The sequence below is a fragment of the Cicer arietinum genome, chromosome 4, assembly GCF_000331145.2.
Source record: "Cicer arietinum cultivar CDC Frontier isolate Library 1 chromosome 4, Cicar.CDCFrontier_v2.0, whole genome shotgun sequence".
Taxonomy (NCBI): domain Eukaryota; kingdom Viridiplantae; phylum Streptophyta; class Magnoliopsida; order Fabales; family Fabaceae; genus Cicer; species Cicer arietinum.
This window is the reverse complement of record NC_021163.2, coordinates 40,068,574-40,084,986: the sequence shown is the minus strand read 5'-3', so window position 1 is coordinate 40,084,986 and position 16,413 is coordinate 40,068,574. Positions and strand designations below refer to the sequence as shown.

At 31.2% G+C, this 16,413-nt stretch overlaps 1 protein-coding gene across 1 annotated transcript; it reads right to left on the bottom strand.

The window, feature by feature from the left end:
* Positions 1–847: 847 nt before the first annotated feature.
* LOC101495429 (condensin-1 complex subunit CAP-D2) lies at positions 848–9,846 on the bottom strand. The gene is made up of 16 exons (XM_004514667.4): positions 9,279–9,846; positions 8,519–8,682; positions 7,259–8,429; positions 6,820–7,011; positions 5,589–6,236; positions 5,288–5,464; positions 4,342–4,409; positions 4,018–4,240; positions 3,830–3,929; positions 3,606–3,721; positions 3,466–3,523; positions 3,160–3,311; positions 2,872–3,070; positions 2,271–2,444; positions 2,105–2,195; positions 848–1,281 (listed from the first exon to the last, which is right to left on the bottom strand). Exons 1-16 carry the CDS (start codon positions 9,720–9,722, stop codon positions 1,278–1,280), a joined length of 3,981 nt encoding a protein of 1,326 aa, XP_004514724.1. The 5' UTR covers positions 9,723–9,846; the 3' UTR covers positions 848–1,277.
* Positions 9,847–16,413: the final 6,567 nt, after the last annotated feature.

Below are 16,413 nucleotides of genomic sequence, written 5' to 3'. Positions count from 1 at the left end.
GAAGAAAAAATCAAATATTAATATTTTTTATTTGATATGATATTTTATAAGTAGTATTTATTCATTTTTTAAAGAATTTGTTCATTTATTTATTTAATATTTTTTAGTCCAGTGTCTAACATATATATATATATATTTTCTTTTGATTTTGAAGGTTGATAAACAAGAGATACAAATCACCTTGAAGATATGATATCATTTTTTTAGTCTTTGGATTTTGAATGTGTTTTGCTAACTGTAACTGTTTATGGAGTTCATTTTATTTTATTTGTAATTTTTTGAAAGACTTTTTAGAGTTTGATAATTATGGATTCATTTTATTATTTTTTGTTTTTTTGAGAGGTTGTTACATTGCACACTTGTTAGTTATTATTTTATTATATTTAATTATAATTTTATTAGTTTTCTTTATATATAAAAGTCTAGTTTAACCTATTTAAAAAAATATAAAATATATCATTTAAATATTTTAATGTGAATAAGATTTTTAAATAGACTTTTAAGTCAGATTAGACTTTTAAAATAGACAGGTCAATCTGAAAAAATATCTTATGATAAATCGTAAGCCAAACTTAAAGCTAAAAAATTAATGATAAGTCAAACTCAAACCTTTTAAATTCTAGTTTATTCTCATCCTTAATTACAACTTCATTTGAAATATCTAGTATATTCAATTACCTTAAATAATCTACCGTATTCTTTTATTCAAAATTTAACATATTAGCTATACGCATTTTACAAATGAAATGAATTTCATCAGATAATATTATACTATATTATACACACTTGAAATTTGAAATTGGAAAGTGTTTGCTTGTTATATAAAAGAAAAATATCAGACCATGGAGAAAATAAAAGAGGAAAAATGGGCCCAATTATACCTTTCGTGCAAATTACATTAATTAACCAATTGGCATTTTTTTATTAAAAAAACAAAGGTAAGCATTCAACACCAGAACATAGGAAGCTTCAATTAGCATTACAATTGCCCGACCCACCACAGATGTCGCATAGAAGTCCATACATCAAAACACTCAAATTTCAGTGGAGGACCTGCCTAAGTCCCTTTTTTTTACAAGTACAAATTAATTTGATTTTAATGGTCAGTTTGTCAATTCATATATACAACCTCCGAGAAGAAGTGCACCACTGTTAAACAAGGTATATCCAACCATTATAATGCAGTCATCTCTCGAGTCCATATGTTTATAAATAACCATAAAAATTGCAAACCAAACTCATGACTCTTATCTTTTCATTCAAAGGTTTTTGAGTATTTACCTGCATGAGGATACAAAGTATATAAACAACAAATGATTAAGTCATTATTCAGTCAGAACCAAGTAAAAATAACTAATTCGGTCAGACCATTTCATTTTTTTTATGATTACTCCGAAAATTTCATAAGTAAATGAATCATATTAAAATTACCGATTTATATCGTACACCTGCATTCTGTACGCAGTGCCTTCTAAGTATACCAGCACCATACTCAGAACGCATTTTGAATATTTAAGTACCCATCACTCATTTATAATTTTTTAATGATAATATTTAATAAACACTCAATCCGTCCTATACAATACCTCAAAAAACTTTATTAAATAAGTTTCGCTGATAATCTTATATCATCTATCAAAAACTTTATGTTGTTACATTCTAATATTAAACTCGTGTGGGATCTACAGGGAGAGAGAGAGCGCTTAGTAAATCATATTTCTTTCTCAGATGTACTCATTTACTTTTTTTTCCCAATGGAGTACCAATTTGGTACCAAGGCTCATGAAGCTAAGCCTCCTCCATTTCGGTTGCTCTTATAAAGATTTTTTTATAGAGTATAAATATCAAATATAACTAATCAACTTACAAGAACATTTGCTTGCTTCAAAAACCAAATAAGCAAACAAACGAACATAATATTATACTATCAGCATTTTCCAAAGTTTTCCAGCTTTATTATGATTCAAAAATCTATTAAATCCAATTACTGTAAATTATTTTCACAGCATAATTTATCATGCCCAATGCAAGATCAGAAAATTAGCATCTAATAATACAAACAGAAGATGCATTAGTATTTAAACTTTCATACAGAGATGCATACCTCCTTGAACCATTAGCTCTTTTCTTGGTGATAGAGATATCACCTTTTCCAACTTTTACATTGCTTTTTTTAATTCTGGACCGTGGAGCTCCTATAATTAGCAGCCTCGTGTTAATTACAATAGTACAATCAACTGGATTCGCAAAAGCTGTGTTTTTCCACTAACCTCTTGTTTTAACCATGGGTGATTGGACTTCAATATCTACTTGATCTGACTCAATCAACTCACTCGTAGCACTAGAACATGCTTCTGGAACGGGCTTAGATTCTGATTTAACATTTATAGACAAAGTATTTGTCTCTTCAGAGTATGTATCAATTACTTCACCATCTGCTTCATCTGCAGAAAACACGTGATTATCAGCAAAAACAGTAAAACATTAATTCTCACTAGAACCTCATCCAGATTGAGAAAGTGCATGACAAAATAAAATTCCTCATCATATTTTTTCACATTAGACAATTGTTTAGTAAAATCATGTGGCATATTCCTCATCATATTTTTTCACATTAGACAATTATTTAGTAAAATCATGTGGTATATTCAAGGTATTCAAGTAAAGGAGAAACAGAAGAGAAAAGATTAAACAGGAGAGAAGATATATATTACTAGCAATTGTCAAACTAAAAGGCAAGATTTTTATATATAAAAGTTTCACTTATGTACAAGGATTACTACACTGACAATGTACTAATATTACAGATTCATTAGGAAGAGAGCAGAAGGTATAATAAAAGCTGAAGGTTTTAAACTCTAAGAAGTTAACCTGAAGCACTATTAGATTTTGCTTTATCATCGGAATTTGTATCCACATTAAAGCCTTCCCTGCTGTCAATCTTCTGTTGATGGATTTGGGCATTTCGAGCAGTAATTTCTTGTTCCTTCTTTTCCATGTGGAACTTATTCAGCTTATCCTCAAACTCCTCAATGCAAGTTTTAAGTTCCAATTTTGCAAACTTCTTTGCCTGATTTCAATTAAAATTTTGAATTAAACTAGAAAAAGCCTCAGCCATTTTAAAATAAAGTACGCAAGAGAAACAAAAAATGTCATTACCTTGTTTAATATATTTCTAAAATTCTCCATAACAGAATCCTCTGACAAGGCATGTTCATAGGTCTTAAATAAATCTATGAGTTTTTTCATCCCCTTTTCAGTAAATGATAGCTGAGAGAGACAATAAGATATATGCTCCCACTGTCTGACATCTGCAGGGAAATCAAGACACAATTGATTATTATGAGCAGTTAGTTGTTCGGTTCAATGATCAAGATAGAACATTTGCTTAGACAATTTTAGGCATTAGCTTGTGGAACTTCTTATATATAGAGTATTTAAAAATAAGAAGAAAAAAAACGATACCTGTAACACCACTAAACCGATTACATAGCTTTTCAACCAGAGCTTCCATTTGTCTGTCCTGGAGTACTTAAAAAAACTAGATGAGGATGACAATCAAACAAATATATAACACAACGTCAACAATGTGAGATCAAGTATACCTTCTTGATGGAAGCAATTAAAAATTGCATGATGTGGCAGAAAGAATCATTGCTCAGGTTCTGCTTGGATAATTTGCTAAGTATGTCAGGAAGCAAATTATAAATTGGATTATTTCCTGTTATAATGTCAGGAGACTATATTAAATGCCTTTCTACCTTTATAAATTTAATATCAAGAATAATAGCAGACACTTTTCACAAAAGATAAAATTATAAGGAAAGACCTTTCTTCGAAAGTTCAAGGAAAAAAAGCTTAGCCAGACTTGAAATTCTCTCATCTTCGTCTTCTAATCTCATCGCCATTTCATTAATGTACCCTTTCACCTTATGGAAAAATTATTGCATCGGCGTATAAAGCGCTGCACAATTGGAAGGGGAAAAAAAGAACAATAACATCTGAAGTGACCTTTACCTTCATCATGTCATTTAGTATGAGATGTGAAAGCACAAGAACCGCATTCTTCCTGACTGATACACAAGGATCTTGTAGGCGGGCATACATTCTTTCTGTCCATGGTTCTAGAAGATTTGGAAACCGTACTGCTAAATCTCCAAGGGCAATAGTGCAATTAGAACGGACAATTTCTGAATGTGCATTTTCCACAACTGTGAAGAGAAGCTGAAGATTTGCATCACTGAAAACAATTCACTTAGAACATCTTCATTTCATTGTAAGGCATAGATAAAGTAGGGACTGAAATTCCAGATAAGAGGTATAGAATTGACAAGAACTCACCAAAAATCTGCATCAATGATCATCAATCGACACAAAGCAAGCATTGCAGATGCCTGTAATTCTGGATACTGAAGAAATGAAAGTTATTTCATTTTATATCAAACAATAAATTAATATATTTAAGTTGTGAAATCGTATTAAGATAAACACGATAAAACTCATAAAAGTTTTTGTTATAATGTTATAAACTTGTATGCTGTTAGAATATTAGAAAATATCTTATAATATCTTATAGTATATCTTTTATATTATAGTAGAGTATCTTGATTTATTTTCTATGATCAATTTATAATCATAGAGAATCTTAGAATATCTCTCTTTATTATTATGATTTGTTCCTGATTTAGGATTGAGTCTATATTTCTCTATAAATAGAGAATAGTATTGAATCTTTTGTAATAAAGTCAGCATTAAGCTATTATCAATAATATTCAAACCCTTATTATTTTCTCTTCTCCTTTTCTCTAAAACCCCACAACTTCAACATATGCAATATACTCCCTCTTCTGAAAAATATAAGTCATTCTAGCAAAAAGTTTTATCCCATTTTATGTCATTTTTCACTATCAATGAAGCATTAATTTTGTTTTTACTATTATATCCATAACTAATTATTACTCTCATTTTTCAATTCTTGTAATTTCACTTCCTCATACCATTAATGAAGGATAATTTTGTAAAGTCGTAATTTTAATAAAATCAATAAAATTAACTATGTTTCTTAATTAGTGCGTCATTGGCAAAAGTGATTTATATTGAGAGTGAGGGATTATGAATTAATTATATATAGAAATTATATCCAATTTTCACATTTCAAAAGTAACTGCTGGTTTCCAAATGCAGTCATTCATTATGCACACAACAAAAAGCTACCAAATCAAGAAAAGATCAATACAAAAATAAATTTTAGTTCAATTTTAGTGAAGGAGGATATCAAAGCAATCACCTTCTGCAGTAGTCCAAAATTTCTACAAAGCTTTGCCAAAAAGGTTGCACAGATACCAACCAAATTCATTTCATTTGAACCACCAGAAACAATTTCCTTTTCTGCTTTATCAAACATTGCATCAAGTGCAGCATCCTCAGAGGCTGCAAATCCTAACTCAGCATTTATATCATTATCCTGTAACACATGAATAAGCCGAATTTAAATAGATTTGACCATAAAAGATCAAAATATGTCGCTGAGAACTATTAATTGAATCTATGAAGTATGACATAACAGTAGTAAAAAACACTGATTCCACCTTCTGTGTACCAGTTGATGTGCCATTACTGTCAGAACTCTGATTCTCAATGTCTTTTTTCTCTTTTGCAAGTTTCTGCTTCTGAATTTTACGGGCACAGGATTCAATATAGACCAATTGATTCATGGCAGTATGACTTATGACAAATAAACATCTACTCAGCTTTTCCACTTGAACTGTGATAGGCATGCTGCTACTAGTGTCGATGTCACTACAACCACAATCCTTAAAGACAGAACTGAGAGATTTCTTTATCATGTCAGCTGCTATGGTTTCTGGAGTAGGATGAATGGCATATAAGGCAGTTATTGCTTTGTCAGCAGCAGCATACCAAATATTTGCTGGGAGCCAAAATCCTGTAACTAAACTTTCGAGAATGCCAAATATCCGAACACTGTTATTATTTGCCAACAATTTTGCCTTATCATCTTCAGAAAGCCTCTCAATAGCAAGACAAGCTGTCCTAGCTAGCAAAGGATCAACTTTAGACCAACGGCCAAACCCAATATCAATGATGTCCTGTAAATGTGAGCCAAGCACACCAGTTGATGTCTTTGCAACCATGCAAAGGACAGATAAAGCGCCACGGCTTTGCTCTGCAGTGGTTCCACCAACATTGAAGCAAAAGAAATCCCATAAGGACGATATCTGCAATAGTGGAGACATGTTGAGAAAATCAAATCAATGATGAGAGCCAAATTTGATATGATGATAACAAGAAATTATTTTGATGGAGGAAGTAAAAGGCAGCGACCATAGTAATTCAAATATGGGATCAGCTTTATCAATCGCAGTCCAACTTCCCAACGTAAAGCATGCCTATGTTTATGTAAGCATGAAAGTATCAGCCAAACTCATCCCAAGACCCAAATCATATTTCAATTTGTGAACCGGGATATAAAAACTAAAAAGGAAAACATGCATCCTTGTTTACAGCATTGATTGACATTTCATATTTGACATAACTAGGATGTAGGGTTGCTAGTCAGTCATGTTTGTAAAAATATAGGCTCAGTACTTAGTATCTCATCGCGAAATCCCCATAGATGAAATATACAAGTCTAAACTTGAAAAATTATCGACCTCAATGCATTTATCTTTTCAGGGCTACAAAAAATTCATATTTTTAGTATAGTTATAGGATATAAAATACCATCCTGAAGGCAAATCCAGAGTCATTCTAATAATTATTTAAACAGCACATTAAACGAGACAATTCATGGAAACATACTGTGCTGGAAGATATATCCCCCTTAGAGACCAGGGTGCCAACTATAAACTCAAGAGCTGCTAGATCTCCTATATTGGAATCAGTTGCGAGGCTCAAGAGATTCTTGGCAGTTTCCATCGGGTTTTTCCTTATGTATATTGTATTGAAAGCATTCTCCACTGCTTCATAGATGGATTTATCCTGAGAAAACGCCTACAACCAAGAGCAAATTCCAGAAAAAAAATGTCAATTTCAGAAAAATCAACAATCAACAATTCAAAACATTACACAACACATATAATACATTTAAGAAACAACAGCCATCAATTTTTTAACCAAACTGGGTCAGTTATATGGATCATATAGCAGCATACCACCTTGTCATGGTTAACACATTCAAGCAACAATTAAATAAACATTAAAATATCCTTGTTTGGCAATTGAAAGAACTATGGCTTACCAGGGGCAACATCTTTCGGAGACATTCTTCTGAGCCATCGATTTGAAATTGCTTACATCTCATTAACAAGAGAATTGTATTTTCAACATCAGTAGCAGAAGACGAGGCCATCAATTGGACAAGTGTCGGCATAGTGGCCTCTATACATTTAGAGAATCTTAATCCAGCCTCAAGCGATGCAACCAAGGCCCTAGTCTGCTCCAAGTTACCAACGTCAGGCACACTACTATCACTAGCATTCTGCAAAGGAATTGCATCTTCTTCCTGTGACAAAAATGTATCAGTCACACTCTCTTGTTGCTCCTTCTCAACATCTTCAAATTTCAAATCCTCCACCTCACCATCTGGGTTAGAATTTTCATTGTCAGAAACTTCTGAAGGCTCAAGCTCTCTCAACTTCTTCTTATACAGATTCAATGTTGCCTCAAATGAAGCTATTCGGAGCTGCGGACCAAATGGGTTATGCTGCAGCAACATGATTAACAGATTTAAAGCAGATTTTCTGACGATTGCACTCTTGTCCTCCAATCTCCCAGCAGCAACTTCTGCAACCTCATTCCACAAACCAATTGAAATCGAGTGTTCCTCACATAACTCACCCCATACCTGAAGCACGCGACTTCTCGTGTAAGCCGAAACATCCCTACATCTCTCAAGCAAAATTTCCAACATAGCTTGCTTAGTACGTAACCTAATGCTCTTAGAACTCACTTCACCATCAATATCCTTAAATGCCTTTGATATTAGCTTCCCCAGCACGGCAACAAGAGCGTTCCTAATTTTGTAAGACTCCCCACCAAAGTGAGGAACAAGAATGCCGATGTTAGTTGAAATCAATTTGGGAATACGGTCAGCTAATTCCACAAGAAAACGCCCCACGTTTTCAGCACCAACAGTGTCTTTGACATAATCTTTTGGATTAGTCCTTCCAATTTCCCTAACAATGGAAGTTGCAAGGCTTCCATTTGAATACCTCTTTTCGGCACCCGCGACTGCATCGGCCATGTGGATGACAACAAAATCATACTTGTGAATAAGGTGTATGATGGATGCACTGGACTGTGCCGTGTAATGGTACTTGGTGGAGCACGCTCCAATTATGCGACATATTGCATCCTTTGCATCAGAGTCTTTTAAAAGCCCCGCATTTTCAAACATGGAGAATGCATTTCTACAACAAGTGGATGGAAAAAACAGAAAGTCCTATTAGTGGTACACCAAACTGAAAAAAGGTGAACAGAAAGAGATATCACTACTCACTTTGTGATGAAAGACAAGTAACCTTCGTCTGGGTCAGATGAACCAAAAAGTAATTCAAGGTTAATCTCCAATGAGTTGGCAATGAGATTGAGTATTCGAGCTCTCTGTGGCTCCCAATTCCATGAATGTGCGGGTTGTTTCTTTCTGGCACTTGCAGCCACCACCTGAAACCGCAATACAACATGCTTCAAACTAAACAATTTTACTGCCCTATAAAATACTTGAGTGAAAAAACTCCCGAATTCAATTTCAAAATTTAGTTAACAACACATCATAGCAAAGGTTTCACACTTCATCTATGACGATACATGAAGTTTTTTCTCTAATAAAGCCTAAAACCTAAAATAAGTTACTACATAACCTATTTTGCATCAAAAAATAATTTTAAGGCAAAATCAATTTTGATTCAAAGTAACCAAACATTTCAATTTACTCAAAAATCGTGTTAAGAGGAGATAAATTTTCACTCCGTCATCAATAGTTAATCCAAAAACACACTAATACGTTTTGCTGCAGACATCAGTTCAGAATTTCATGAGAATTCCTATAACTCTCATATGTAAGATATACTACATATAATTACCTACAAATTGGAGCATTAGTTTCATAAGATATACTCTCATAGTTTGATTTATAGGTTCTCATAAACTAATGTTTGTTTCGGCTTAATGAAATTGAGAATCTACTCTCCAAATTCAAATTTTAATTTTTCCCTTGAAATTCATGTTCTTCTAAAGTGAGTAATTGATTGATTACGTACCTTGGGAGCATTGTTGGATTCTTCAGCGAGAACAATGTTGAGAAGGAAGAACGTGTAAATTTTAAAAGCGTTGCGATGAGAAGCGACGCGGTCAACAAGGAGAACGTGGTCGTTGTCGTTAGAAACTCTTGAAAGCGAATCGACGTTGGGAAGAAGAACGGCGAGATTTGAACGGAGAGTTTCGACGAGGTTGAGTTTAGACGAGCGAGGTAGAGAAGCGTAAGATCGAACCAAAGAGTAAACACGGTCGAAAACGTCTTGTTCTTCGATGCAGAGGATTTCTCGGTCTGAGAGGTCGAAGGAAACGCCTTTGACAAATTCTTCAAGTTGGGAAGATGAAAGGGAATCGATATTATGAGGGTTTTGAACGAAGAGATGGTTGTGTTCGGGTGATTCTTCTTCGAGGTCTTGAAGTGTGCGAGGGAAGACGAAGTGAGGAGCCATCAAAAATGACAGAGAGAGAGGTTTTCTCTTCTCTTTTCTTGTGTTCTGTTGAAGTGTTGGATCTCGTTTGGTTTGGGGAATAGTCCGAATTTCAAATGAAACCGTAAGTGGATAAAAGCGGGAATAGTCCCTTCTGTAGTGTAGTGTGTTTCAAAAAATTTATTTACACCCACACCCACTTGAATTCATATCTTTATGTAATAGTATTAAATTATATTTGATATATGATGATGAAGCAACAACTTTCCCTTCAATTTTCTTGTAAAAAAAAAATTCCCTTCAATTCTGTTACTCAAGTCAATATTTTCTAACAAATTTAAGTACTTCTTGTATAAACAAAAATAAATTAAATTACACATATTAAAAAAATGTTGTTAATTGACCACATTTAATCTATATAATTTCAATACAAATTTATGTCTGTCTATTGCTTAAATATCCTTCCAAGATCAATAAATTGAAGGTGAAATTATAATGATCTTTCTCAATGTTTATTAAAATGTTACTCACATCACAGCCCCTTTATTTTTTAACATAATAATGCAAACTTTCCTTAATTAATTCATTGGGTGACAAACATCTCCCTTTCAATTTAACTGTGTTTACCCTACGTTAAAATGTTAGTTACAATCTCTCATAAATCTTCCCTACTCATTTTCAACTGGGCACTATTTTTCCCAACAATATAGCATCCATGTTTCATTATAGCCATTATTCGTTACCTCTCCACTAAAACATAATCGTTGAGAAAATAAGAAGAAATGTGATTACTATAATAATTTATCGTACTAAAAAATTTATCTGTTAAAAGTGAAAATTAGCATAAGAAATTAAAAAAAAGAATAAGATTTAGTAGATGTCTATCCATGTGATGTACAATCAATTTTATAAAATAATTATTGATTATAGTCATTATTCTTCATTTGTTAGCTCTCCACTAAAACATACTTGTTAGAAAATAAGAAGAAATGTAATTACTATAACAATTAATCGCATTAAAAAATTTATCTGTTAAAAGTGAAAATTATCATAAGAAACTAAAGAAAGAATAAAACCTTCACTAGACGTCTATCTGTGTGATGTAGAATCAAATTTGTGAAATTATTATAATTTAAAGAAATATTTGGTGTTAAAATTTTAAAAATAGCAAAATTCGATTTTTAAGGTTATGAAATTTGTACCTTCAACAAAATATTTTCCATGATAGTATTAGAAAAAGGCATTATCCCACATTACAATTACATCATAAAAGATATAGACATTTGATTTGTCAGTAGTAACATCCAAATGAAATACACTATTGAAGAAATAAATAGAAAACTTAAAGGGAGGATATAAGTTTATTGTAGCACCCCAAATCAAAATACTTTAATAGTAACATTTTTAAAATACTTTTTAGAAGAAAATTCGCAGCAAAAAGAAAATCATTTAAATAAGAGGGTAAAACTTCTTTCAAATTTTATTAAAAAATCAAAATGATACTTTGAGGTATTACATTCATACAAATACATATCGCTACTCAAAATAATATTTGACTCCTTATTATAACAATAAAATAGAGGAGATTACTCTTTTTTTTTTTGGAAAATACATCACTAAGATCAAATAACTCAAGAAAAATCAATATATCAGTATAACATCAAATCATCTAAGAGAAATTGTTATCACATTGAATATACATTAATCACAACAAAACTATCACAAAATTGTGTAGTACTATGTATGTTCCTAAAACTATAAGATCCAGATATAATACATGCAACTGACACATAGAAAATCACTCATACCAATTAAAGAAATAAATATGTCACTAAGACAACTTTCGCACAGAAAATCACTCATACCAATTGAGAAAACAAATTTGACGGGCAACTTTCACGAAAATTGGAATGAATTTGCGGTGGTACTCATCCCATAGGTACCGAGTTCGATTTCCACATAAGACAAAAACTCTTTATATCCTATGAAGAGGAAAAGGACGAGAAGATCGTGATTAACAATGTCCATAACAGTAAGTTTTTTTTTTGTAACATGATATGATGATGCATATCGAAATCAAATATTCTCACGCTTCCCACTAAAATCATGTCAAATGCTTCAAAAATCACGTATACAAATTCATTTCCTCATTCAAATATCACTAAGATCATACATCATATGTTCTTATCATGAATATCAAATATTCATAAACAACCATCATAAAAATCAAATTTTTACCTCACATATCATGCAGATCGTATATTCATAAGCAACTATCATAAACATCAAAACTTTCACTACACATATAAAAAAAAATTATATATTTGTAAACAACTATCATAAAGTTCAAAGCTTTAACCACACATAACATGAAAATCATATATTAGTAAACAATTATCACATATATCAAAACTTTAATATCCTACATCATAAAAATTAAAACTTTCATCATATGCCACATAGAGGTCCAAACTTCCTAAAATAGATCATAAAAATTAAAAATTTCAACACATAAAACATAAAAACTGAAGTTTTCTTCACATTTACAGAATCTAAATCATACAACACCAATCAGACAACACCTTATTAAAATCTATATTTTAATCCTACAAGCCTCAATTGATCATATTAATTCAATTATTATTAAATAGAGTTATCATTGTGCGTAGTGAGTTCGGAATGAACTGTGGGAAATATAATTTTCTGGTCCATCTCACATTATATATACTGATGAATTCAAACTCATTGTCATTCCTTATCTTATTTTGACGCTTTCATACGCTAATCCGAGTTCACAAGCGAAAAGCCGCATCTACTCCTTTGACTCCTCGTCCTCCTATTGGTCAAACTTGAAACTTTATGGTTGAAGATCAAAAATAAAATATGAGAAGACACTCTAAAAAAGTTAGTTTCGAAATTGAGTCAAAGAAACTTACCCCAAGTTAGAGAACTAATCGATGGATAATTTAGTCGTTGCACACACGGTCGTTTTGGAGTTGGTTTCAAAGAAATGATTTAATCTCATTTTTAATAATCCTCCTAACATCATTTAATTTTCAAAACATTATTAATATTTCATAACTAACATATTATAAATTAGAGTAATTAAAATAATTAATTTAAAAAATATATATTACTAATAACTGAAATTTCATATTTAAAATAATCACTATAATTATACTTATTTTTCATAATACTCACATTAAAATGCTAGATTCATTAGAGAAGAGTCAAAAGAATAAAATAAATAAATAAATATAGCATCAACATTTTAAATTAATTACTAAATCATAATAAATATATATAAAATCATCGTGCCATAACAAGTACATAAAAATAAAGGAAATCCAACACAATATTACTACTATCTCAAGATAATTATTTACAAAATAAATAGTTAAAAATATATTACAATTAAAAATAATTGAAATATAACTACGTACACACTTAACATCAGTCAAACACACATAAACATATCACATTAATTGCGTATGCGCATATAAACGTGAAATCACCTAAAATTTTATTCTTTAAAATATTAAACTAAATTACTATGATTTTTACAAAAATATGTAAAATAATAAAATATAATATTTATTATTTATGTTATTCATTTAGCCAAATATGTATAAAACTAGCACATCATATGAAACATCCATATAAGAAAACTAATCACAAAATTTATCAACATATATTCTCTAAAATAATTTTAACACCAAATTAATTATTTAAAATTCTGTTTCAATAATAAAATAGATTATTAAAAAAAATTGGGTGTTACAATCTTAATATTTAATGTTATATTTTGTATGAACTTGTGGTGATATACATGAATTATATAAAAAGATTGTGTTTTTGTATTTACACACAGACATAGACATCTTGATGTTTTGAGATTAATTCTTCAATTTCTTCCTTGTGTTGCCTCTCATTCTTTACTTGACTCTCGTACTCAGCTACCATATCTTTAAGTTGTTTCTTTAAATCTTCAAACTCCTTTTTAATATTCCTCTTAGAGCTTGCTAATTTTATCCACAATTGCTTCCACATATAGGCTTCTTCAATGGCTTCCTTTCTTGTTTTCGCACATATAATTCTTATTCGCACCTCTCAAACAATCTTGTATGTCATGTTTATTTTCATTTTCAATTTTCAACCTCTTGTTGCTTCTCTCAATAAACTGACTCTTACATGTGTTTTTTGATCGTAAGCTCTCGTTCTCTTGGGAGACTTTTTCTAACTTCGCTTGTAGCTCTCTTTTCTACTCTTCAGGTTTTAACAATGATTTTTTGAGTTCTTCTATTTCTTCATTTGTAACAAGGGTAGGTTCAGGCATTTCTTGATCATTCGATGGTGTACTGTGGAAAGGCAGCTTGATTTCTTGGACTCTTTTCTTTATATAGGGTTCTTTTGTGCTGCAACTTCTACATCCGAGTGTAACATCCTAAACTTAAGGACTAAATATAATTAGAATTCAAATTTTGAAATATTATAATTTACAAATTATTATGATAATGTTATTACTATTACTATTACTATTACTATTACTATTACTATTACTATTACTATTACTATTACTATTATCAATAACCAATTTGTTTAAAATAAGGTAATATTAGTAAGTTGTTTTGTTTGTTAAAGGTTTTTGTGAAATAGATAATAACAAACAAAGCTATTATAATAATAATCTTTTGTTATATAATTATCTATTATTAAGGAATCAAACAAAATCAAACCAACAATTCGTCCTAAATAATATGTACTCATTTTATTTGTAACAACCAAGAGTGTAGTGGGGAAAATATAGGATACCTAGTCAAATTATCTTACAAATTTTGAAATATAAATATATACAGAGAAAAAAAATACTGAATTAAAAATTCAATAGAGAAAACTATGCTAAAATAAAGAGGAGCAAAAGTATGGTTGCGGTTGCAATAGCGGTTAATAACCATTAACATATACGAAACATTTTTATCAAAGAACACTTCAAAGTGTGTAATGACACCCTTTAAACTTGCATTTCACACTGATGTTACTGTCGATCCGCGTCCCGAGCGCGCTCCAAGCGTATTTTGCGCTGATTTTACTGTCCATTCGCGCCTGAAGCGCGTGACGTGCAACAGAACACATTAAAACTCGTTTTTCTCACTTTTTAGGGACTTTTTTGACTACTGAGAAGTGGAGAGACTTGTGCCCTAGTAGAGAAACTCAAAGACGACCGTTTCTAACACCATTGGAGCAGTTTTATCAAGAATCATTCATGAGTCTTTCTTGTAATTCTTATCTAATCTCTATATTTTCTATCTATGTCATGAGTAATTAAACCCTATTTGTTAGGGATGAGTGTAACAAGATGAAACCCTTATTTTTCAGATTTGATTTCTATTTATATGAATGAGTTTATTGAATTATTTTTCTCATATATGTGCTTAATGTTTTTTATTGCTTGATCAACATGAAAATGTTCTACGATTTGTATTTTGAAACGGGAGTCGACTTTACAAATGCTTGAGATGAGAAATTCATGAATTTATAGTCTAGGGATAGATGCAGGTCACGAAACCACTTAAATTAGTTGCAAATGCAATAGTTTAACAAGAGAATTCTTGTACGGTAAGGCTTAATTCTAATCTTAAATCCACTAAGGAATTAGCGGTTACTTTGGAATTAAAGGTTCTGCCACTAAGACATTAGGGCAAGAATAATAAAGAGAATTTGGTAATAATTCGATAAAGGAATTCAATAACTAGGATCAAATTAGACACCAAGGTTGGATTCGGAGTGAAACTCATTCCTGACATTTTTCTTATTATAAAGGATCAATTTTATTACTGCTGTTAATTTTAAATATTATTTCAATCAACTTGGGAAATTTTTGTTCAATTTTAGTAATTAAATATAATTCGATAGTAAAACGCAATCCTTGAGTTCGACACTCGGTACTACCATTTTATTGTTACTTGCAACGATTCAGTACAGTTGCTGAAATGCTATCAACCATGTATGTTTCTAAAGAATATTTTTGGAAGAACGTGGGTGCCATGATCTATTTTTCTGGTTACCGCGCCTGTTGAGAACAATACTTACTTTAAAATTGTATGTACTATTCATTGGGATTTAGTATCTGATTAAAGTGTTGTTTTCAGATATTGAGACAGATGGAGACATCGAGAGTTTGAGAAGTTCCACCTCCTTTGAGAAGAGTAATTTTCTTAAATTAGGTTAGTAGATCAAGAATAAGTAGACATAGTGTCTACATTGTAGTTTATTTCGGGATTAATTATTAAATGCCTATATTTGAATATTTTGATTATTAAGGAATTTTCAGCTATAAGGTTTTATTTTAAGGATTTTACAATATTATTTCTCTCGAGAACTTCATTATTTATTATAGTACCTTTTTTCTTATATAAATATAATTTTTTTTTTCATTATTACCTCAATCGTTATACCCCCGTAACTAGGCGTTACATCGAGTACTCCTCCTTTTCTAATGATCACCTCCTGAGCTCGACTTATCCTTCGCAACATTGGCGGGTCTACTATACCCGTATTGTGCAAAAATAAAAGCTTCCAATGATTTATCATTTGGTTTCTCAAACATAGGGTAGCCAAGTTGTCTTAGAGCTACCGTTGGATTGTAATTAATACATCATTTCGTTTCCATGAGAGGTACATTTGAAAAATCTTCACATTGGAATATTACTTC

Excerpts from the sequence above, each read along its gene's own strand:
- LOC101495429 (XM_004514667.4), bottom strand. The coding sequence starts at position 9,722 with ATGGCTCCTCACTTCGTCTTCCCTCGCACACTTCAAGACCTCGAAGAA. Across the intron at positions 5,465-5,588 it reads CATCAACTGGTACACAGAAG|GATAATGATATAAATGCTGA; the intron begins GTGGAATCAGTG and ends CATGTGTTACAG. Across the intron at positions 3,524-3,605 it reads TAATTGCTTCCATCAAGAAG|GACAGACAAATGGAAGCTCT; the intron begins GTATACTTGATC and ends TAAGTACTCCAG.